At 51.9% G+C, this 22,978-nt stretch overlaps 7 protein-coding genes across 8 annotated transcripts; 3 read left to right on the top strand and 4 right to left on the bottom strand.

Annotated features, from left to right (window-relative positions):
- Window positions 1-93: 93 nt before the first annotated feature.
- On the bottom strand, window positions 94-3,891 carry LOC131216014 (serine/threonine-protein kinase Nek8). Its single transcript, XM_058210410.1, has 8 exons — window positions 3,178-3,891; window positions 2,820-3,103; window positions 2,586-2,779; window positions 2,416-2,533; window positions 1,726-2,359; window positions 1,513-1,650; window positions 1,295-1,389; window positions 94-216 (listed from the first exon to the last, which is right to left on the bottom strand). The coding sequence occupies exons 1-8, from the start codon at window positions 3,889-3,891 to the stop codon at window positions 102-104; spliced, it is 2,292 nt and encodes a 763-aa protein (XP_058066393.1). The 3' UTR covers window positions 94-101.
- A 302-nt stretch (window positions 3,892-4,193) lies between these two features.
- On the top strand, window positions 4,194-5,708 carry LOC131206561 (ribosome biogenesis protein BRX1 homolog). The gene is made up of 2 exons (XM_058199151.1): window positions 4,194-4,440; window positions 4,507-5,708. The coding sequence occupies exons 1-2, from the start codon at window positions 4,249-4,251 to the stop codon at window positions 5,533-5,535; spliced, it is 1,221 nt and encodes a 406-aa protein (XP_058055134.1). The 5' UTR covers window positions 4,194-4,248; the 3' UTR covers window positions 5,536-5,708.
- On the bottom strand, window positions 5,702-8,491 carry LOC131206559 (phosphatidylserine lipase ABHD16A). 2 transcript variants are annotated; one of them, XM_058199149.1, is made up of 9 exons: window positions 8,124-8,491; window positions 8,001-8,054; window positions 7,612-7,916; window positions 7,390-7,550; window positions 7,065-7,327; window positions 6,654-7,003; window positions 6,454-6,593; window positions 6,259-6,392; window positions 5,702-6,182 (listed from the first exon to the last, which is right to left on the bottom strand). In XM_058199149.1, exons 1-9 carry the CDS (start codon window positions 8,181-8,183, stop codon window positions 6,042-6,044), a joined length of 1,608 nt encoding a protein of 535 aa, XP_058055132.1. In that variant the 5' UTR covers window positions 8,184-8,491; the 3' UTR covers window positions 5,702-6,041. The 2 variants fall into 2 exon arrangements, with proteins under 2 accessions (XP_058055132.1, XP_058055133.1); XM_058199150.1 differs by having other exon boundaries at window positions 7,390-7,544.
- Window positions 8,492-8,840: 349 nt separating this feature from the next.
- Window positions 8,841-9,993, top strand: LOC131216661 (uncharacterized). The gene is made up of 2 exons (XM_058211214.1): window positions 8,841-9,023; window positions 9,094-9,993. Exons 1-2 carry the CDS (start codon window positions 8,895-8,897, stop codon window positions 9,937-9,939), a joined length of 975 nt encoding a protein of 324 aa, XP_058067197.1. The 5' UTR covers window positions 8,841-8,894; the 3' UTR covers window positions 9,940-9,993.
- Window positions 9,994-10,194: 201 nt separating this feature from the next.
- LOC131216174 (NF-X1-type zinc finger protein NFXL1) lies at window positions 10,195-13,362 on the top strand. Its single transcript, XM_058210592.1, has 5 exons — window positions 10,195-10,675; window positions 10,750-11,202; window positions 11,285-11,940; window positions 12,009-12,765; window positions 12,824-13,362. The coding sequence occupies exons 1-5, from the start codon at window positions 10,208-10,210 to the stop codon at window positions 13,232-13,234; spliced, it is 2,745 nt and encodes a 914-aa protein (XP_058066575.1). The 5' UTR covers window positions 10,195-10,207; the 3' UTR covers window positions 13,235-13,362.
- Window positions 13,363-13,585: 223 nt separating this feature from the next.
- LOC131216234 (solute carrier family 66 member 3) lies at window positions 13,586-15,030 on the bottom strand. The gene is made up of 4 exons (XM_058210668.1): window positions 14,794-15,030; window positions 14,117-14,685; window positions 13,930-14,050; window positions 13,586-13,850 (listed from the first exon to the last, which is right to left on the bottom strand). The coding sequence occupies exons 2-4, from the start codon at window positions 14,504-14,506 to the stop codon at window positions 13,723-13,725; spliced, it is 639 nt and encodes a 212-aa protein (XP_058066651.1). The 5' UTR covers window positions 14,507-14,685; window positions 14,794-15,030; the 3' UTR covers window positions 13,586-13,722.
- Window positions 15,031-15,287: 257 nt separating this feature from the next.
- LOC131216013 (F-box/WD repeat-containing protein 7) lies at window positions 15,288-22,329 on the bottom strand. The gene is made up of 9 exons (XM_058210409.1): window positions 20,121-22,329; window positions 19,465-19,976; window positions 19,284-19,397; window positions 18,698-19,216; window positions 18,434-18,615; window positions 18,141-18,366; window positions 17,867-18,077; window positions 17,622-17,793; window positions 15,288-17,537 (listed from the first exon to the last, which is right to left on the bottom strand). The coding sequence occupies exons 1-9, from the start codon at window positions 22,327-22,329 to the stop codon at window positions 17,426-17,428; spliced, it is 4,257 nt and encodes a 1,418-aa protein (XP_058066392.1). The 3' UTR covers window positions 15,288-17,425.
- Between the last annotated feature and the right edge of the window lie 649 nt (window positions 22,330-22,978).

Genomic DNA, 22,978 nt, shown 5'->3' with positions numbered 1-22,978 from the left:
ACACTTGGATGCTAATTTCTGTACGTGTTGGGCATCTGACACGCGAGTGCACCAAAACCACTGTCAAGTGTACTGGAAACTACAGACCGATTCTTGTGAACTTACACCATTGGACAGTTGGTTTCAATGAGTACTAGAATACTGTGCTGTAACGGATAAATATCGAGCAGCTTTACGTACGAACCCGTACTTTGCTGAGTTTTCGACGAGTACAGGCTGGAAACATAAATGGAATGATGATAAATGATCCTTAAAAAATGTGTCGAACTATCAGTTTGTTTTTCGTGCATTGCAATTGCAAGTTCCCATTTTTCCATAGCGAATATAACAGCTCCAGTAGCAAAACACGGCTCGAAGTGCCATTTGGGCAAAGAAACCATCTGCGCAAAGATCTGATCGTTCCATATTGGCGCACATGCCGCAAATAATATATTTGCTAACTTTGAAACAGATCCGGTACGTGCATTAGTTTGGCCCAATTGTTTTTGCTACTTTTGGCGACAGCAAAGTAATGTATTAGCAGACGTGGATTAAGTGCGAAGTTTGGGAACATTTCGTTTATTTTCTCTACCCATTCTTAACCAGAGTATAGCGGATACGCGCACATGTAGTTGGCCACACAGGTTCCGCTGGCGCTTCTAGCATAACCATCGCTGCAATAGCATCCGGGAACGCACACCATTGGACATGCCGTCGTGCTGGTGGCCTTGCACTTCCGCTCGGTGCATTTATTGCCGCATTGCGAATATTGCTCCCCACGACGACAAATCGAGGCTACCGTAGTCTTTGTCGTGACCGCGGCTACCGTGGGCTTTGTCGTGACCGCAGCTACCGTGGGCTTTGTCGTGACCGCAGCTACTGTGGTCTTTACCGTAGCCGTAGCTGCAGGACAGTTGTTTCAAGATTATCACCAATAGCCCGTGTTCGGGAGTGTAATATCTTACCCTGGACATACAGCAGAGCGGATAGGACGAAAGCTAAAACGATAACTTTGGATACCATCTTCGCGGAACACTTTCTGGTGTGATACTTTCGGAATGGTACCAACCAGACGCGCGCACCAGCCATTTATATCTCGCTTCGGGCAGATCTGATCGAAGTGGATCATGAGACACGCAAGGGAATTTAAAAGAGCCCCCTTCTGGCATTGCCAAATCAGCTGTGCAAATATCTCGTGGCCGTATCTTCACCGCCACTTCGGCACGGGCTGCTGCCGAAAGTCCGTTTTAAAAACTGCCCAAAAATTTGTGCAATAAAGTGCAATGGGCCGAATAGAAAATCTGAACAAACTTACGCCAGCACATCCGCCGGATCGAGAATCGTCTCTTGTTTGTAGATCGGCGTGAGGATATTGGTGCTGTTTGCGTACGTCGAAAACGAAGCCCGCCACTGTGGGAGAAAAGGGAGAAAAACCTAGAGCTGCGGCAGCATTGGCACGGACGGTATTTACTTTTCGCCAAGGTTGTGTCACGTTCTCGTGAAGGAGCTCCGCGCACATGTGTGGAAGTATACCTCTTTATTGTTGTTCCCATCGAGTGTATTGCTGGCACCGTCCATGACTTCCGGTGTCACGCCCAAACGCGTTCCCCAGAGCAAAAGGCAGTTGTCATCAGTTACAGCGATGGTATACGTCTCGCTGCACTTTACGTTCTGTAATTTGCCAGGGGGGAGAGGACGAGAGCTTTCATGGCCAACGAGCACGAGTGAGGGGCGCGGTATACGTACCACGATGCACCGGGAACGCAGCTGTGGAACGATCGTCGGCTTCAGCAACTCGTAGCGATGGCCGGCGCCTCGCTGACCGTGTGAGTTGTCCCCGAGCGTGACGAGGTATCCTCCTTCGACTAGAAACACAGCATGCGTTTCGGCGACACTCACGGCCAAAATCTTCGGACAGCCGGCGGCAATGGTAAACTTGTGCAGTGTGCTCGTCTCGGACACCTTCCGGCCTAGCCCAAGCCTGTTGCCAGCGTTACTGCCGCAACCGTAGCAATCCCCTTGGTGCGTAATCAAAATCGTGCAGTCCGGTCCGGCATGCAGTTCCCGGACATTTTGCACCGTCTGTGGCAGTATGACTCGCTCGGGTTCGAGTGCTGTGTGGAGCCGCTTGCCTAAAGCCAGGGCTCCCTTGGTGCTGGTGCCCCAGCTGTACACGATACCACCATCGGTCAGTGCCAGGACGTGCGACGTACCGCAGGACACCTGCACGATCGAGGTCCGCTCGAGTTTGCTGATCTGTTTCGGCACAAGCAGCGATGTTCTGTTGCCGTGTCCCAGACAACCGAGACTGTTGTCACCACAGCTGAGCAGCAATCCGGACGCCGTCCACAGGATGGTGAATCCATGCCCAACTGCCACCCTGTCGTGGATCGGAAATTAATTTCATTTTCGAATGCAATCTCGAGACAGGGTTACCCAGCGATCGAATGGTGCTTCACAGCCTCGATTCGCAACGGGATGTGGTGCCACGATTCGAGGGCATCGTGCCCTAGCTGCCCTTTGTCGCCTTCTCCCCAGCTGAACACGGTCCCATCTAGGGGAGAATTGGGTGCTGATTTCGAATAGTATTATGGCCGTTTTATTACCTTCCATCACCGCCACAAAGTGCTGGCCCCGTGTTCCGAGTTGTTTGATTTTAAGCGTTGCCGGTAAATGCAACGGCGCCAAAGACGAGGATGTACCGAACGAGCGAAGTTGGTAGAGTATGGTCCGTGAATTGTAATGGAGCCGGGTTGGCTCGAAAGCTGGTGGTGTCTGCAGTTTTCTTCTGAAATAATTGCTTTTAGCGTGAAAAACACTTCAAAAGCTTGGTAACGTACCTTTCGCTGGAGTCTAAATTCCGATAGATAACAGGCACCCAATACTGCAGCAACTCTGTGGCTGAGGGTCGCTCACCGGGGTCAATCTTGAACATAAGGCCAAGTACGTGGCGTATTGACTGAGAGTATTCGGCCGGCAGAGGAACATACTCGGCAGACATGATTTTTGAGACCAACTCGGACAGGTTTGCCGCCGTGAATGCTTTCTTGAGGCAACACATTTCCCCGAGTATACAGCCAAGGGCCCAGATATCACTCTTCTCGTCGTAGGCCTTCCCTTCGCACTTTTCGGTGGCGGGCAAAGAAGAATACAAGAATTATTGTCACGGATACACAAAAGGCGAAACCGCCAACATACCATTTCCGGACTGAAGTAGTACGGGGTGCCGAGCACGGTCTGGGCATGCACTTTGGTGTGCATAATCTTCGAAATGCCGAAATCTCCCACCTTCACCGTACCCTTGCCGTGCAGGAATACGTTCGCTGTTTTCAAATCTCGGTGCAGGATGCTTTGGGAGTGCATGTACCCGATTGCACTGACCAGTTGCTCGAAAATTGTGAGCACAAACCGCTCCGGTAGCGATTCTCCGCCAGCGCGTTGCGCCATCATTTGTGCCAGTGTGCCACCGTCAGCGTACTCCATTTCGATGAACAATCGGTCATTCTGCACCGACGAACCGTAATATGCGATAATGTTCGGGTGATGGAGCTTCGAGAACACTTCCACCTCGTTCATGGCCATATTCCTTTCCGACTCGGTTAGATCGCCCAGAGCTATCTGTTTCATGACCACCTGTAGGTCATCCGACAGCCGTTCGTACAGAACGGCAACACCGAAAGAACCCTGACCTACGGTTCGCAATCTTCGGTACCCAGCAACATCCAAATGTGTGCGCTGATCCGATCGTTGTCCGTTCGAATTGCTACTACTGTTCCCCGACACAACCACACACTGCTGTTCGTGTAGAGCAAGAGCCTGAAAGCGACTCATAACGGACAGATTGGTGCTAGATTCCGCAAGTTTTGTGCCCGGTTTGACACTGTACGGTGGCCGAATTTCTTTAAGCTCCATTGGCCAACGTTCGCTTTTATCACTCACAAGCCGTGTTACGTTAAAGATACGATTTGTTGTGGGTTCGTCATTTCCATGGATAGCCTTCGAATTGACGCACGCGCCAGATTCAAGAAGCCTTTGAAAAGCGACATTTTCATTCATAGTGTGCTGCGACACGTGTGCGATAATTGTAATTCAAAACTGCTTCGAAATGCTGTCACCCATGCTGTCAGTTCTTGTTTACATGAAATGTCACATTTCCAGGGCGCGATGGGCGCTGTCAAAACAATCGACCTTCCTTGTTTCAGCGTAACCGCGTGGTTGTTTGGTGCCGTGCGATCGAATCAAGATTTGTACCGTTAATTCAGATCCACAATGAAGCCAGTTCACGCCAAGAAACAGGCCACAACGGACAAGCAAAAGCCGGCGTTAAAAAAGAAACTGAAGCCAACGAAAAAACAAAAACAAAAGGCGAAACCGAAACCGAAGGATTCGGATGCATCATCGGACGAGGACATTCCGCCGCTAAAAGAGACACGCATCTCGGATGAGCCTGTTCCGAAGAAGGTGAGCGATAACTGTTTACCTGCGGGTTGTTACTTGCTCTATCATGTTTTCTGTTGCCAATTTCAGACAAGGTGGACAAACAAACAGCGGGTGTTGGTGCTGTGTGCTCGCGGTATCAACCACCGGGACCGGCATTTGATGAACGATCTGAAAACGCTCATGCCACATCATCGTGCCGAACCCAAGATGGAGCGCTGGAAGACACTGTCGGTGGTGAACGAGATGAGCGAGATGAAGCACTGCAACAAGGTGATTCTATTCGAGGGTCGCCGCAAGCGTGACCTGTACATGTGGCTTGCCAACGTTGGCAAGGGGCCGTCCGTGAAGTTTCTGATCGAAAACATTCACACGATGGGAGAGATGAAGCTGACGGGTAACTGTTTGCGCGGATCGCGCCCACTCCTGTCGTTTGACCAGGAATTCACAAAGCATCCTCATCTGGCGCTGATTAAGGAGCTGCTAACGCAAACCTTTGGCGTACCGAACCAGCACCCGAAGAGCCAACCGTTTATCGATCGAGTCATTTCGTTCACCTACCTGGACAATCGCATCTGGTACCGGCACTTCCAGATCCTGTCGGAGGATGGCGGACTGACAGAGATCGGGCCACGGTTTGTGATGAATCCGATCAAAATATTCAACGGTTCGTTCGAGGGCGTATCAATCTGGGAAAATCCGGACTACCAAAGCCCCGCCAAGCACCGGCAAATGCTGCGCAAGGCGGCCAGCACGAAGTATCTGGAGAAAACCAAGCACAAGATAAATCAGGAGCTGCATGCACCGAAGAATACGCACGACTTCGATCCGTACGGGGAGATCTTCCAGGACGACGCAGAACGTAAGGCGGAACAGCTGGTTGCCAAGGAGGAAGCACAACCGCAGCGTGACTTGGAGCGCCAGCAAATGGAAGCGATGCAAAAGCGTGAGAAGCAGAAAGATGCCATGCGTCAGCTGAAGTTGGCCGCGGCCAAGAAGAATGCACGAAAAAAGGCGAGCAAAATTGTAGGCCGCAAGCAGCCTGTTGATAAGAAACCGAACAAGCGCGGACTGGCCAATAGCAAAGGCAAACGACAGATGAATGGTCGTGGCAAATGAGGGGCACTCCGATTCTTTCGTGTGTAAGTTATGTCAGGTGATTCAATAAAGATAAATATCTTTACAAGATCCGCCAGCGCTTCGGATTCCATTGCCGTCGTGCCCTTACGCTATGCTGCGTTGAATATTAAATTTTTTCCGTTTTACGAGTAATGAATAAATGTATTTTACCAAGGGAGATTTTATTTTGTTATCATCGGGTAACGATGGTCAGGATAAACCCTTTGGGTAAAATAGATTTTTGTTGTTCCAATGATGTCTTACATTCAAGCGATAGTTGGAAAATATTCCTCATACTCGGAAAATCCCTTCACCGGAGGGTTAGTTGTTCTCCAGTTCCCCGATCCTACAGGACAATGTACTGCGCCAACAGTGACAGAGTATAATTTGCTTCACCTACACGCGCCTTTAGTCTATAAATATCTTTACCTTTCCACAAACATCAAGTCAGTTCCCATGTCTTATTTGCGCCTCTCCATGCCTTTCACACCGCACCAAAATAGGCTTCAACGGGGCCAACGACGTGTTTTGTCGTGCGATACGATGTAGTAGTCAAGTTCGCTCGGAAGTTCCCACGGCCTTTGGAAGAATTCCTTCGGTAGCGGAGTGCAATGGGTCGACTTGAAATCCGATAGATGTTTCTTTATCTGGCGAAAGTCAAAGGTGTCCGCAACAAGTTACGCGAGTGAAATGGTTTGCGAAACAAAAACCAAATATATTTACCAGAAACTTCACCCATGCACGGCGCGAGTCGTTTGAGAAATCGGCTTCATTACCGATGTCGAGGGGGTATCTCAAGATGCCATCCCGAGCGTTTAGGCCCACATAGTCCATCAAGTGGTCAGTGAGGTCCGTATCTGAAAGGGCGCAGATGAATGTGGGAACAAGGCGAACGAGGGCACATTTGACGCTACTAACCAACTAGCATCAATTCTATCGGTTTCGACAGCAGTTCCTCGGCATACGGCAGCTGTTCCGGCTTGAAGATATAGGGGAAGCGGTGCTGTAGCATGTTGATGAGCAGAAAGTTGCCCCGATTGGTAGCAAGGTTATTCTCTCTGAAAAGTAACGAAATCATACATTGGTCCGTTCGAATCACGATAAAACGCCCGTCTTACTCTGAGCAAATGATTTCATCTTCCGTGCGGCGAATAAACAGTACCGGGCCTTTGTACTGCGTGATCAGGTCTCTGTTGTTCAGGTTAACGTACTCTCGGATAGCAATTTTTACGATGTTAGAGATACTTTCCGGCATACGGGGCAAGGCGAGCTGCAGTACATCATCGAACGTCGCATCAAGGATCACTCCTTTCACCTCCGGGAAGAGTGAAGCGCCGTAAAGGGTAGAGTAACCGCCAATGCTCCAACCGTACAGGATAATGTTCTCGGGTTTAAAACCCAACTCGCCGATGGCGAACTGAAGCACGGCGTCGATCGCATTCTGATCCTGATCTGGATATGGTCGACCCTACAAAAAGAATGCTTTCCTATTGTTGGTTGGTCACACACGTCATGGTTTCGATCCTTACGCTACTGCCAGCGAAGCCGGGATGGTTCCAGCCCAGCACCGAGTATTTTAATTCCAGCGGTGTCGACATGATGCCGATCTCGTAAAAGCTGGCATTTCCTTCGGAACATATCACCAGGGTCGCACTATTGGCGTTGTTGTTTTTTCTATGCCGGTAATCGACAAAAATGGTATCGATCTCGTTACCATCGGTTGTTTTCAGCTTGTTCCGTTCCCCACTAAACTTTTTGACCAATTTAGTGCGGCCTTCGACGATCATCGGTTCTGAAAGGTAAGCGACAGGGAAAATATCGTTCGCCAAATCGTTGAGCCCTGAACCCTCTTACCCATGTAGCTCTGCAGAAGTCGCACCGATCCGGGATAGATCATCCGAATGCCGAACGTATGGACAGCGATGTAAGCAGCGATTTGACACGGAATCGGATCGTGATGCCGGGGTGGAGATGAAACCCAGACAATATTACCAGGTTTAGCGATAGTTCTGCGGCTACAAGTTGGGATTTGGGTTTAGAATATTTAGAGAATCGCTCCCAGATGGCACTACCAACCTGGTAACGTAATCAACTGGCCACTGGCTGAAGTCGAAATCGTACTGCCTGAGGGCCTTCTTCGCTTCTCCGTTACGTGCACTGCTGCGTTTAGCGTTTTCCAGCGTTTCAGCAAACCGAACGTACGCCACGTTCATCGAGCGTCCGAGACCGCGCATGCACAAGGAGACGGCCACCAGGAGGCCAATTCCAGTGGTTACCTTCGCAAACGTTCCGACCGATTCGGCCACAAAGTAGCCCCGTCGGTAGAGGATCGAAACGAGGATTGGCGACGTGTAGTAGCTGAAGCTCCACATTAAGTTGAGCTGCGACAAGAAAAGAGGAAACGGGTTGTAAGAAGAGGCCGTCAGTGGATGATAGTCGGCACGTGCACCGAAAGGAAAACTTACAGCCGTCAGCAGCTGGTCTCCATACTTTTCCAGTGCGCCCGGTTCGTAGGATAGCTGTGAAGCAATTAAACCTTTAATTATTCACCGCGTTGGTTCGGAGTTTAACTCGTTTTCCTGCCAGACCTTCGATCCATCGTACTGCTTAATCAGTCTCGGGGTGAAAAAATACTTATGGAATTGCATTTTTGTCGCAAGTGGCTGTCGCCTGGAAAAATGGTTGGTTGGTTGGTGCTACGTCGTAGGTAAAACCGTAAGCTTGCGCACATGCGGCTTCGACCCAAGCGGATAACGGAGCCCAACACACAAATTGAAAGGATTCACCCAGCCAGGAAGTTCGACCACTACGTCACACCGGCTGCTTTCGATTGTATACCAGCCTTCCGGTTTGGGCACCAGTTGTGAGAGTCGCGAGATGAATTATTAACTAATCGCCAACCAGTATAGCCACCGAAGCCACTTATCTAACAAAACAGCGCAACGGTACAGGTGATAGCTTCGTTCCGACGGACGAGTTTGTGTTTGTTGACGGACGGACGAAACTCTCACCTGTGACGGAAAGAATCGCGCCTTGTTATTGCCTACAGAAAGGGCACTTTCGCAGGGCAGGGCATTTTTTGTTTGGCTCTAGATGTAATGAATAAAGATAAATAAGTTGATCAGATTTAAAGCACACATAATAACAATAAATTCTTCCTATCGCATGATTTTCTAGAGTGCATATTGCTCATCTCGGTATTTCACATAGTAACCTTGTGCAGGGAAGCTGTCAAACGGTGGCATTTTGAACTGACGCTGTCCAAGCTTTGCTCCGCAGCAACGGTATCCAACCGCCAGAATTGGGCAGGCAGTGCAACCGATTGTTTGATAATCGTATTGTTCACATTGTTCGCGAACATGGGAAGCTTCCATAGTAAAATCTTGCCATCTTCGGACAACGTTCCCATTGCGGACCAGTGTGTAGAACTTTCTACCGATCCGCGTTCACCGACGCTGAATATCAACAGAAGCCCCATTAACTCAGAGGTAAGTCGGCTCGTCGCAATCCGCACTACACTTTCATTAAGGGTGCCTCGCAATGCATCTCCTCCCGCAGACCGTTATATCCTGTGCGCCTGTAACGAAGGTGAAAGATCTGACCACGGTTCTGACGGATCATGGCGTGCTACAAACACCCAACAATTTGTTACCGAAGCGCTTCCAGTCAATTATCGATCCCCGGTCCCCGAGCACCTTCGATCGAACGCCTCTGGTGGTAGATACTGACTCGGCAATGACCGATTGTAGCCTTACGAATGTGGTTTCCTCGCTACAGTTCGATGAGGCCAGCTTGGTCGCTCAAGAAGACACCGGCGATGCATCGTTCAAAGACTGCGATTCGGAGATGTTGCCCAACTTTTGCAATTTGCAGATCGAATGCGATGAAAAGACACCGATACTGGAAGAACGCAACCCGAACGAGGTGACAGTCTTCGAGGACGCTGAGGTCATACCGTACGCAGGTAACGATCCTCGCTCGCCATGCATTGCCATCGCACGTACGCCGATGGTGCTGGGAAAGGAGGATGAGGAAAGTGCACAGCAAACGCAGGTAAAAAGCGGAGATCTGACCGAAGAGGAACTGAAAAGAGTTGTGGAAAATCAGCAGCGCACACCGAAGCACCCGATACAGGACAGCAGCCGCCAGGGGGATCAAACACCTAAAAAGGATAAACTAAGTGCCGCAAAGGCTGGTGGTGCACGGACACCACTCGGGTGTATGACGAATACCGGGGCGGGAACAAATATCCGGAAGCTGGCATTAATCGGTCACATGAAGCAGAGCATTGCTACCGATGAACAAAAATTAATCACTCGCAGTCCGAACATTGGCAGCGCAGAAACAATGGCGGGAGCGAAACACATCAGTCGCTCACGGATTCCCAAGCTGCGTCTATCGTAATCAGTAACAAAAATTGTGAGCAATTCGTTTTCTTCTTCGAACTGTATTTTTTAATGCAATAAACTTTTCTAAATTGACTGAAAACAACGAATGGCGAACATCCCATTATAACCAGCTGTTAAGGAGTAGCTTTTTCACGGGGTGTTTCAGGCGGAAAACGTCATTTGCATAGGTTACAACATTTCCACGTATAGCAACATCAAAGCAATCATTGTTGCCGGCAAAACGAGCATACGTTCGCTCTTAGCACGAAACTCCGAGCACGACAATGGCCTATCGCGATCGTAAGTTACAAGCGCCGAAAGTCCCCAACGCTTGGAGGCTTCCGGCACCGCCCACGCAGCCCGCCGTGGGCCAAAAGAAAACCTCGGCCTCAAGTACTGGCAACCGATTGCCGGAGGAGCGCTTGAGCGGTTCCAAGATTCCGCAACCGAAACTTTCCTCGTCGGGTGGTAAGCAAAAGACCGCTCAGGAAAAGTTTAATCAAGTCCAGCGAGAGCACATGGAAAAGGCGCGGCTCTATACGAAGGAATATATCTCGAGCGAGGAAGAGGAGGATGACGGTGGTCAGGCTGCGGGTGGTGCGGCCACCCAAAACATTCTCGGCGAGGTGTTGAAGAACTATCACGGAGCAGACTCGGACATGGGCAAAACGCAGGAATATCTCCAGAATTTGCTCGAATCGCGCAATGCCGTTTGCTTGATCTGCATAGAGACCGTCAAACGAGCGGATAAGGTAACAGGGCGGATGCACAAACGGCCCGGGCGGGAGGTTTTAAAATGTGGTCCTTTGAAATTCCGCCCTCACAGATTTGGTCCTGCCACTCGTGCTACACGTTTTTCCACCTCATGTGCATCCAACGGTGGGCCAACGACAGCATCTCAATGAAGCGCATCAATCACGAGCAGCAGGAAGGTTACTATAACAACCGGGGGGAGTACGTGCCGAAGCCCGTTCTCTCCGTACACTGGGATTGCCCAAAGTGTCGCAAAGAGTACGAACCGGTCGACATTCCGCGTCACTACGAGTGTTTCTGCGGGAAGGAACGAGATCCGAGTCAGCATCCGTGGCTCATACCACATTCCTGTGGGGAAACGTGTGGCAAGCAGCTGAAACCCTCCTGTGGTCACCACTGCCGGTTGCTCTGCCACCCGGGGCCGTGTCCCCCGTGTCCGCAGACGATCAATGTTTCATGCAGATGCGCGAAATCGGCTCCGAAAACTATCCGATGTTCGCAGCAATCCTGGACCTGCACACAGAAGGTCGGTCACATTGCCGGATTGGGTCTCTTTTTTTTATCTATTTCAAAAGTGAAATCAACGCATGGCACCTCTTTTCTTTCAGTGCCCACGGAAGCTTGGCTGTGGAATTCACGGGTGCGGTCAACTTTGCCATCCCATCGGCGAGTGTCCTCAGTGCAAAAATCGCAGCCAACAGCAGTGTCTGTGTGGGGACGCGACGAAGGAGGTGAATTGTTACGAATCCCGCTGGCAGTGCGAGAAGATCTGCGGTCGACCATTCGCCTGCAACTTGCACAAATGTGAGCGAAGCTGTCACGAGGGCGGCTGTGGTGATTGTCCGCTGGGTTTGCCACGTTCCTGTCCATGCGGCCGTATGGAAACGCGAGCCGCGTGCTCGGAACGGATTGGAACTTGTGGCGATACCTGCCAGAAGGTGTTGGTGTGCGGTGTGCATCGCTGTGCCGACCGGTGCCACGAGGGTGACTGCGGAACCTGTCTCGAGTTGGTGCAGAAAACATGCCGCTGCGGGCTGCTGACCAAGGAGATGCCCTGCGCCAAGGAAGCGACATGTGAAACGAAGTGCAAGAAGCTGCGTAGCTGCGGGAAGCACCCGTGCAATCGGAAATGCTGCGATGGAAACTGCCCCGATTGTGACAAAGTTTGCGGCAAGACGCTGGCCTGCGGAAAACACAAATGTTCCTCCTGTTGCCATCACGGACCATGCTATCCTTGTAATCAAAAGTCGGTCATCAAGTGTCGGTAAGATTGCGCTCCGGATCTGTTGATCATCGGTTCTTTTGTTTAAAGTAAACACTTTTCGATTCTAGGTGCGGCGGAACAGCAACCGAAGTGCCGTGTGGCCGCGAGAAACGAGCCAGCGCTCCGAAATGCAGACTGCCGTGTCGCATTCCGCCAAAGTGCCACCATCAAAATCCGCACCCATGCCACACCGGTGACTGTCCTCCCTGTAGCAAACCGTGCGGGGAGCCAAACGATACGACAAAGTGCGAGCATCCGTGCAGCGCAAAGTGTCACGACGCGGTCAGGGTGGTGACTAAGGATAAAAACTTCAAGCCCGTCGGCCCGTGGGATGTGGCGCAGGAGATTGTGGAGATCAAGGCGCTGCCTCACCCGGCGTGCGAGGTCAAGGTCCCGGTGATGTGTCTCGGTGGGCACGAGACTTCGGACTGGCCATGCTCGAACTCGAAACCGGCTTCCTGTGGAAGACCTTGCGCAAGGCTGCTCAAGTGCGGTATGCATCGGTGCGTGTTGCTGTGTCACAAGGTCACGCATCGCGCAAGCACTACGCAAGACTCCCGCTGTGAACCGTGTGCAGCAGGTTGTGAGATACCGCGACCGACTGGGTGTTTGCATCCGTGCAAGCGGCGATGTCATGAACCCCCTTGCCAGCCGTGTTCAATTTCCATCAAAGACAAGTGTTACTGTGGCCTCACGCAAGTTTTCTACACTTGCAACGAGTTTTATCCGCCCGACCTGGAGGACGGCGAAAAGGAGGATGTGGCGGAAGAATTGAAACGACGCCGGATCTCCGTGCTCAGTTGCGGCCAGAAATGCATCAAGAACGTGAGTAAAGAAGCGGTTTTTCTGTGCTCCGTCGTGTAACTTCTGTCCCCCCCCGTAGCTTCCTTGTGGACATCGTTGCTCGGCCACCTGCCATCCGGGACCCTGTCCGAATCCCGAGCTGTGCACGAAGAAGGTGAAAGTCACCTGCAAATGCTACCAACGGAAGTCGGAAGTGCCGTGTAATGTCGCCAAAGACTCTGTCCCTCTGGAATGCGACGCCGCTTGCGAAGCCATCCGGGCAAAGAAGCAACAAGAGGAGGAACTGAAGGAAAACGAACGCCGCACACGGGAGGAGCTAGAGAACCAAAAGGAGCTGGAAGAATACGAGCGGAAGTTTGCCCGCCGGAAGCACCGCGAGCGGAAACGGCACGAGGTGAAGGAGGAAGAAGGTCGCAATCCGTGGCTGTACGTGTTGCCCGCAGCGATCGTCGTGGTGGGAATCGTCATGTATTTTGTGTTGATTCAATAAATTTTCCGTTTTTGTGTTCTTGGTGTGTCCCGATTCTGCCCGCCTGCTGGACGCAGGATTTCGCATGATTCTAGTTGCGAAATTCGGTATTTAGTCGCAGTTAGTGATATCATTAAGATTATTTTGTAGATTCCGAGCGCGAAGGCGAATAGCGTTAGTGAAAGGTTTTCGTATTTTTCACTGTTTTCTAAACCAAATAAATGAGCAAATTGTGTGATCATTATTAGTTACTTGGTTACGATCCTTGTGTAACCCGAAAGAAATGAAAAAAATGTTTCGAATATTTCGGTTTAATTGAATAATTGATCACGGAAACGAGCGTAAGATTTGTTTAAAAGTTTATTAAGCCATTCAGTGAAGGTAACACTGTGATTTTTGGTAGTTAAAATTTGTCTAGAGTGCGTGAAAGCGGTCAATTGATAAGCTGATATCAGGAGGGTCAGATTGTTTCGTCTCAATGTTAAGCGGGCTTTACCAGGCGCTTTGCTTTATTCCTTCTTTGGTTTCTTGTAGTACCACGCGGCCAGCAGCACGGCCGAGCTAAGGAAGGTCGAGATGCCAAAGTTGGAGAGGAGCATCTTGTCGCCCGAGTCCAGCATGATCGTGTAAATGCGTGCTGTTTCGAAGGGAAGGACAAACGCAAGGACATCAACCATCAGTAACAGACATCATTCCCCGGCACACGGGGTACTCACTCGAGTTGGTGAACGCCGATATGCCCCACGTGATCAGGCTAACGGATTGAGAGTCCTTGGAGCGAAGGATGGCGATCAGCTGCATGACCTTGCTAGTGGCACCGACCGGCGTTGTGAACGGCTGCATTTAAACAATCAACCGAATTAAAACAAGCGGACAACGTGGTGTCTGGCCATGGTCTCTTACCACAAGCATCATTAACACGGACGAAGGAATCAGACCGGTGGCGAAGCCAACGAACACTCCGCAGTAAATCCCGGACCACATATAAGCTCGTTGGCCGAGTAGCGATTGGTACTTCAGCACGAAGTACACCAACACGTACTCCTGAACCAACAGGATCGGATATTCCAGGTACGAGAGGAAAGCGTAACCATTTGTGTAGTTGTAGAGCATCGTAACGGTGTAGCTGCAGAGCTCCATCAGCAGCCCATTAACGCTCAACCCGGTCGCGGACTGTAGCTGCCGGACCGTCTGTATTTGCGGCACCTTCGAGATGAGACACGACGCGATCGTGACGATGGACAGCAGATCGGCTATCACGTACAAGATGCCACGCTCATCCAGCACTGCCATTTTGTCTGCCTTCGATTTCCTCTGCCCAGTTCGAATTTGAAACACTAATCCTTCCAGGCTAATCTACGCGGTTGAAAGCATCGATTGTTCCAAATGCAAGGACCGCACACCTTTGCCACCAATTGTTACGACTAGGTACTCAGGCTGCACCTAAAAATAGGCATTTGCACCAACACCCGCTGAAGGCCGCGTTGTCGAGGATGACGCATTGAGGGGCAAAAGCACAAAAGCGGTGGTCAGTTAATGAAACGCCAGCATTCAATTGAATGCAATAAAATCGCCATTACCGGAAGGGGTACACTGGGTCACAAATCCGCGGTCGCACCTTGGTCCTGGACGATCTGGTGTCTGTTGACGCACTGGCTCGCGGCACGCGTAATTATCGACCTCTCGTCATTTTTAGCGATAAGTATTCGCTTGGCCACCGAGATTAGAATGCCAAAAGAACACAAAAAACGAAATTCACATCTGCTCCGGATTCACGAGCCTTTGGCACCACCACTACCAGAGCAGCATAATGCTGTTTGTTTACATGCTCACCGCCCAACATTGGCCCTCTTTTCGTGTCATCGTTGACAGCTGGCCAGATGATGATGGTGTGCGTGCACGATGCGATTTTGACATTGTACATAAACAAAGTATGCGCTGGTTGGTTGGTTGGGAAAGCTGGGCTGCTGACGAACCTGAAAATTCCCAAACGGTTTCGGCTTCGTGGAGGCGCCGCCTTTCGGATATTCTTCCAGAAATCAAATGTTTTAAAAGCTCGAACTTTCTCGCTAGATTTTGTGTTATTGAAGTTCCTTTTTGCCATTTTCTTCGGCTTGCCGTGGACTACGCAATTTCCACACAGTGCACCAGAAGCACATGATGTGTGTTGCAATACAAAATTAGCAGCTTCATAGAGGGAAAAACTAAAAACTTAATTGTTGAACACTTACATCAAAGAACAGACTTTAAAAAAGGGGACTTCGGGCAAAGAGAATATAACTAAAGAGTAACGACGCACCCATTACTGGCACCCCTCTATGCTGGGTTTAACTAAAAATAACCAGGGAAAAAAGCATCCAACAGAAATGGAAAACAAAATCGCTAGAGCACTAGGGCTCTCGTGCAGTTTTGCTGTGATAAGAGTAGAAAAATGGTGCTTTTGAACGCTCCTACTTCAGATGTACTTGTTTCCTCTGCGGTACCGCATAAGCCGATTGGGGTCCGATTTTTGTGATTAGGACCGACAGGCGCCCAACGATGGAAGGGCGACAACTTCCTCTATAGGTCTATGGTTCTCTATGGCTTCTTCTACACAGAATGCCGTTTCCTTAGCGGGGTTCCCTATTTGTTCCGAGGAGCCTAACGTCCTATACCTCAATTTCTGGTTCCTATTTGCCAACACCTCGCGCATTGGTTGTCCTCGCCCCAGCTATAGTTACATATTGCCTTCGCTACACATACAGACACGGTGTCTCATTTGTTAATGTTTCTTGTATTGTTTTGCTGACTACACTACAAACTAACGTTGGGTAAAAATAAAGCATGGTTCGTGAATGTTCCGTGAGCCTTATTAAACGATCATCTGCGTTGATTTCCGCACTCTGTCCTCTTTTCCGTAATCGATCCGCAACCTGTTTTCGTGGCTTTCCGTTCCGTGTTTGACTGGCGAAACTTTAAAAGAATGTTGAACACACATTTCACATGGCAGTGCGATTATTAGTAGTAGCGAGTCGACCCAACGGACTAAAAGGCCACAGACCAAACAATAGATTCAACGAAGTGCAATCGAGTTGAGTTGAGGTCAAGATCTAACACAATTTAACAGACAATTTAAACAAAGGGTTTTTTTTCGCAACTCTCAACATAAATGGGGAAAGGAATGTAACAATACAACAATGCCGATCTGCCCCGAGTTTTTGGGGTGTACGGCGAGTAAAAGATCGAAACAACCGCTAAAAAGAGCATCAACATCTGGCGCCGTAAGAAAAGACTAAAAACAACGTAAAACTCAACAACAGTGATTGTGAATTTCGACACAAAACTAACGGATAGGGGGAGTTACACACGCACACACACGCGGAGGACGACAAACGGTAATAAAAACCTAAAAGAACCCACCCATGCGGGCAACGAGGAGCGATGAAATATTAACTATAAGAAAAATTCACTATATTATGAGCTAAACTTTATAAATGAAAACCCTGTACACCACACGTAGCGGAGGTGCGATTGCGACAGACGGCAGTACCGGATGTGTCGATTCAGAAGCAGCATATACAACTATTTGGGTAGAATCCGTTGAGATCTATCGTTATTGCATGAGGCCCTTCGGTCGCCAAGTTAATGGCGCAGCGCGCAAGAGGCGATAAAGTATATCAAGGGACTGGGGGGAATTTTGAGTTCTGCTGCCCGAAAAGCCATGTGTTCTGCATTCTTTTAAACTTCGGAATCATCCAAAATGGACCAGCGTTTCGTACCGACCACGGGATCATCACCTTCATCGAACATTTGCTTTCGATCCGATAAACGAAGCCTAAACCGGGGAGAAGATGTCGACGGGATTCTGAGGAGAACCTCTTCCTGTGGTCTTGTTGTACATGTTTATAGCATATCATACGGGCTCATCGTTACCGATGCAGCCATACCATCCTTCTTCCAATGCTGCTGCCCCCTGCGTTTCGTAATGCTTAATTTTTAAATACATTATCCTAACTTGTGTGAGTTGCGTGCGTGAGTTGTTGCGATCTTGAAGGGACGACAAAGCGCGATCGGTTCGTGCTCGCTGTTAAAGAAGCATTTGTATCATTGTAAAATGGCAAGGACTTGGATCGGGAAGGCGGAGCAGCCAGGATTGGTGGGAGGGGCGCATGAGTTGGGAATCGGGGATGGAATAGATGACCTCCGGGTCGATCAGTTTTTCGTGCTTACTAACTATGAGCATTTCAGGCAGGCACCTTCTACATCGAAATCCAGTACCATCAGTTTGGTTTCTTCCGTTCCGTTGCGCGAGCCGACGGCGCAAATCAGTTTCGTATCGTTGGCGCTGCAACGGACAAAAAAACGGGGAAACGAATGTGAGGACATCCTTGCAAGGAAAGGAAAGGCTATACGAGGCGAAACGACTTACCGAATGCGCCACACGACGCCACCGGTTCCGCCCGATTCCAGTGCAACCAGATTGCGGATAAAATCGCCAGTCTTTACGTCCCACAACTTCACGGTCCCATCGTCCGAGCTGGTGATGACGAAACGCGTATTGAACTGCAGACAGGTGACGGCCGACTGGTGCTTGTTGGGGCCTGCAACGAAACGTAGGCCACGGTCAATAATCACGGTAACGCGGTTCAGCCGTGTGGGGTGCCGTCCACTTACCAGACAGAGTCTGCAAGCACTGCCCAGTGATGATGTCCCACACCTTGACGGTGGAATCGGCGTTGCCGGAAACGAGAATGTTCTGCCGCAGTTCCATGCCGGACGTAAGGCTCTGGTGGCCCATCAGTGCGTGTTTGCAGGAGCCCGTCTCGGCATCCCATACGCGTATCGAAGTGTCCAGCGACCCGGAAACCACGTGCACCCCATCGAACTGTCAACGAGGCGATAGGTGTCATTAGCACACGCTTATCGGGATGGCTGGCTACCGGCTTACCTGCAGCGAATAAACTCGGTTGGTGTGTCCTTGCAGCGTGTGCAGACACTCCTGACGCTCCGGGTTCCACACTTTCACCATGTAATCGTACGCACCGGAAACGATCAGCTTACCGTCGTACTGCACGCACCGTACCGCAGCCAAATGGCCCACCAACATGTGCAGACATGTCCCTAGGTTGACGTCCCACACGCGCAACGTCGCGTCACGAGACCCGCTGACCACTCTGCAAAGGGAGGACAGAAATGCCAAGTTAGATAGAGCCCGTGCACACCACTGGGCCTTTAACTTACTTGTTGCCATGGAGATGCATGCAGCGCACGGTTGATGTGTGTCCGTGCAGAATGTGCATACACTGGCCGGTTTCAGCGTTCCAGACGCGCAGCGTTCGATCGGTGCTGCCCGAGATGATAATATTGCCGGCCATCTGCGATGACCACACGCCCCCCGTATGGCCAGTGAGTGTTCGAAGGCACTGAAAAACGATAGCGTAAGCGCGACGGTAACGTTTGGAAACGCGGACGACTGCTTGGATGCTCTGGTTGCTTCGCACTCACCTTGCCCGTAATGGCGGACCAAACTTTGAGCGTATTGTCATCGGAACCGGACACGATGCGGTTGCCGCAGAATTGAAGGCACGTAATGACGTGATCGTCGTGACCCTTCAGTACCTTCGCCGTGCGGATCGGGCGCGATCGCCAGTTCATCTCGATGATGTGCTGCCGCATGTAGGCCGCCTTCCAGGGCGACGAAATGGGCGGCATGTTGCCCGTGCGTCCCCGCTTCGGGCGATCGGTTGACGGTTCCACGACGATACCGCTTGCCTTGCACTTTTCCTTCCACAGTAGATTGTCGTCCGCCAGGAAGCGCCAGCTGCTGCACGTCTGGGCGGCACGCAGAAGGTCCTTGGGATCGAGATACGACAGCACCTGGAGGGCGAGCTCCTTCGGGAGGAGCGAGATGAAATCACGCTGAAACTGTGGCTCGATCACCTTCATCATGTGGCGAACTTGCGTCGGTTCGCAGTGCTCGATCAAGCGGTCCACCGCCACCAGCCGCTCCACGTGCGTCCATCGCTGAAACGGGACATAAATTCCACATATAAAAAAGACACTACGTGGACTCCCGCGTTTAGCGACTCACCTGGAACTGGAGCAGCCACTCGTTCAGCTCCGGAGGAGGATTATCTTTGGTCGGTATAATGGTTCTAGGGGTCTTGCGTTCTCCCGATACGGATGAAGTTGGTGTCGTTGCCATCTGTCGAAAAGGGAGGGGAGAAAACATTAGCTCCGACGTCCGACGTACCCGCCGCCACCGAACCTACATTCATTGGACTGCGCAGTGTGGACGACCTGGGTGTTGTAACGGTCGCTACCGTCAACGACCCAGCACCGGAAGTGACTGCCGTCGATGTGGCCGCCGCATCCAGAGCCAGGCGCTTGCGGCTGGTGTAGTTGAGCGACTCTGCGTTCGCCGACGGACTACCGACGGCCGTATCGCCAAACAGGTTGCGATTTTCGGTCAACTTCCGTTTACGGTGAAGTCGCGGAGTCTGCGCATCGGGCAGCAGATCTTCGGAGATCGCGTCGAGCTGGGTGTAGCTCGAGAGATCGACATCCCGCGACGGCAGCTCATCTTCGCTCGTCGCGAACCCATCCTCGTCGGTGTAGTCACGGCACGTGCACACTTCCTCGTCCGTCCCTTCCTCGCAGTCGGCCCAATCTTCCTCATCGATTTCCGGTTCACTCGATTCCGGCGAGTTCGACGTATTGGTGCTGGCGTCGCACTGCTGGTACGCAGCAACGGCGGCGGCACCAGCGGCCGGCGCAGCATCGTCTCCGGCGGCACCACGACGAAGATGGTGATGTTGACGTTGGTGGTGATGGTGATGGCTCGAGGAGGAGCCAGTTTTCGTTTTCACAACCACCATCCTGCTGCTGCTGTTGCCAGAGGATGATGATGCTGAAGGTGATATCTTACTAGTGGCCGACTTGCTGTTAGTCGCTTTGACATCCTTCGAAAAGGGACAACTGAAAGCAGAGCTCGTCGAGGGCTGTGTGGTGCTGCCACTGCTACCCGACGAGGGGCAACCATTCGCTTCCGGTTGCTGAGTGCTTTGCGGGTCGCGCTTTTCGACGGCACCCGTCGGTGAGCCGGAGGAGCAACCCGGTCCGATCGACATTGCCGAAGACAGTGAAGCCGTTGGCGGTAGTATCGAGGAGGACGATGAAGTGGACCCATCCATCGTCACGTCACTGTTGTGTGGTTGCGTTTGTGAGGGCGCCGGAGACGACGAAGAGGAATACGAAGCGGACGAACTGGAGCACGGATCGTGCGCTATGATCTCTTCCGTGTGCGGCAGCAGATCCGCCACTAAACCGCTTTCGGCGTCCACCGCTGTCTTTGCCTCTGCCATGCCGTCTCGGGCCACGTAAACGGATTGCTCCGACGACAGGCTATCGTTGGAGTTTGCATTCAGGAAGACATCGGAAGGCTGCTGCTGCTGCTGCTGCCGCTGTCCTTTCCCGGAAGCGCCGTTGAATGATTCGTGCAACGAGGATGCCAGCGAGGACACCGACGACGACAGGGAATTCGATGGTGCTTCCGTGGCATCTTCCGCCTGGCCGGCGTCAACGCCATCGTAGCCATCGTCCTTACTGCAATTGGCTAAACTAGCGGACAGGTTCCTCGTTAGCTTGTTCACTGCACGCTTGGTTGTACTATTGTTCTCATTTGTTCTACTATAACTACTACTAAAGCTATCGCCATCGATCTTCCCGTTACTGCTGCCCGATGTAACGCCGTTACGATGCTGCTGCTGCTGCTGGTGAGGATCGTGTTTGTATTGATATCTACTACTAGTTGGCGTTGTTGTAAGCTGTGTGGCCATTCCCGTCGACGGTGTCGGCGAAGACCGTACGATCTCCTCCAGCCCGTTCTCTTCCAGCTCGTCCGCGGCCGGAAAACTGGCCTCCTCCACCTCATCCGTGGCTTGGTGTTTGGCGAGCCCTTCGACAGATGCTTGTGGCTGATGGTGAGACGAGGACGCCTGCGCGGGCGGCCCATCGTGGCTCGAAGGCTGCTGCTGGTTGTTGTTGTGGATTGTATTTATAAATTCTAAATTCAGTCTATCGGCAGATATCAGGGATCTGTTTCTGAGCAAAAAGCCACCCGTCAGTCGCTGCTCCTGCTCAAAGTCGCGCCGCTCGATCGCGTCCATCGATTGCACATCGTCCAGAAGAAGCTCGTCATCTTCCTCGTTTGGCGCCACGTTTTCCTCTTCCCCCTCGTCGTCATCCTCCGCTGTATCGCCACTGCCGCCGCCACCGCCGAGCGGTTGGCTGCTAGTAGAAGCAGTTTCCTCGTCGTCCTCGCCATTTTCCGGTCGACGATGACGCGAGTGTCGACGGCGAACGTTCTCGCCGCTGCTGCTGCCGGTGATGCTGAGATTTTTAATTTCGTTCAAACTGGCGTTAGCATCGCAATCGCCCACATCGTCGATCGCCTGCACGCACGACGATGTCCGCTCCTCGTCCTCCTCACGGTCTTCGTCCTCCTCCTCCTCCTCGTCGTCCTCGTTATCGTCATCCGCCGAGAAGAACTCATCGCTCAGGCGCTTCGGTTTGGCCGTGGCCAACTTTTCCCGGATAATCACCAGCTTTCCGCCGGGACCGGCCGCCGGGTCCCGGGCACCACCGTTCGCGGCGAGTAACCTCACGCTCCCGCTCAGTTCGTGCGCTTCGCTCCGATCAACGGCCGGGGTCTCCATCATGATGGGACATTCCTGTCGCTGCTGCTGCGTTTGCTGCTGCAGGTGGTGCTGATCCTCTTGGGTGCTAACATCAACGTCATCACTATCATGACTGTCCATGCGGAGCAGCCGCTGGCGGGAGTCCTCGTCGATGGCTTGCTTGCCATCGCCGGCGCTGGCTACGGGGGTCACGTTGCCCACGGTGACGGAATGATGCTCACAGAGCGCCCGTGGCGTGATGGCCCCGCTGATCGTCGTCCCTCCATCGGCGTCGCGAATCAGATCGGCTCCTCCCACCACGACGACGGTGCACGTGGGCGACTCGATGCGACTGATCGGGCTGGCGGGTGGCGCGCTGTCGACTGACGGTGCCTGTGGTGCTTCTTGTAGCTGTTGCTTCAGACTGTCTTCAATGCTGAGGATACATGGTTCTGCCATTCTTCGTTTCGGCCACGGGGAGCGCGTGTCGCGGTCGCATGCACTTTTCTCGGGCGCGGCGTAGCGTAGTCGTCGTCAACTGCAAGGAACGCAAGAGAAGAAGATCGTTAGTACACAGAATATGCTTTGCGCGCCGGTTTTTTTCGGTGCGAAATGGTCACACTCCGGCACGGGGTGACACAGTTATTTGCCGCTCGGTCCACACGTTGTGCACCGCGCTGCAGAAACCCCGCGGCGAGCGCAACACCTTGGCCCGCCGCTCGTTGGCGGTGCATCCGGCCGACGGAGCCGAGGTGTGTCTAAAATTAAATCCACCGCCGTGGCCGCTGACGCCCGCCACAAGGCCGAACACGGACGGGACAGTGTGCCTCGCCGCGGTGGAGGTCAGCGGAGAAAAGAGGAAAGTGTTCCGCGCGAAACCACGAGATAGGGCGCAAATAGTGCTCTCGGGGCATAACAGAAGAATAACAAATATTAAGCAAACGTCCCTCGCCGCTGAAGAACTAGTTTTCGTTGGCCAACATCATACATAAGCAGTGCCGCACACGGCCACCTCACCCAATAACCTGTTCGCCGACGCCACCGACGACGTCACATACGCAAGCCCGCGGTCACCACCACGCGCGCGGTTTGCATAATAACCTTCACT

This window comes from Anopheles bellator, chromosome 1 (genome assembly GCF_943735745.2).
Source record: "Anopheles bellator chromosome 1, idAnoBellAS_SP24_06.2, whole genome shotgun sequence".
In the NCBI taxonomy this organism is placed as follows: Eukaryota; Metazoa; Arthropoda; class Insecta; order Diptera; family Culicidae; genus Anopheles; species Anopheles bellator.
The sequence above is the reverse complement of the archived record's forward strand: the minus strand, read 5'-3'. Positions and strand labels throughout refer to the sequence as shown.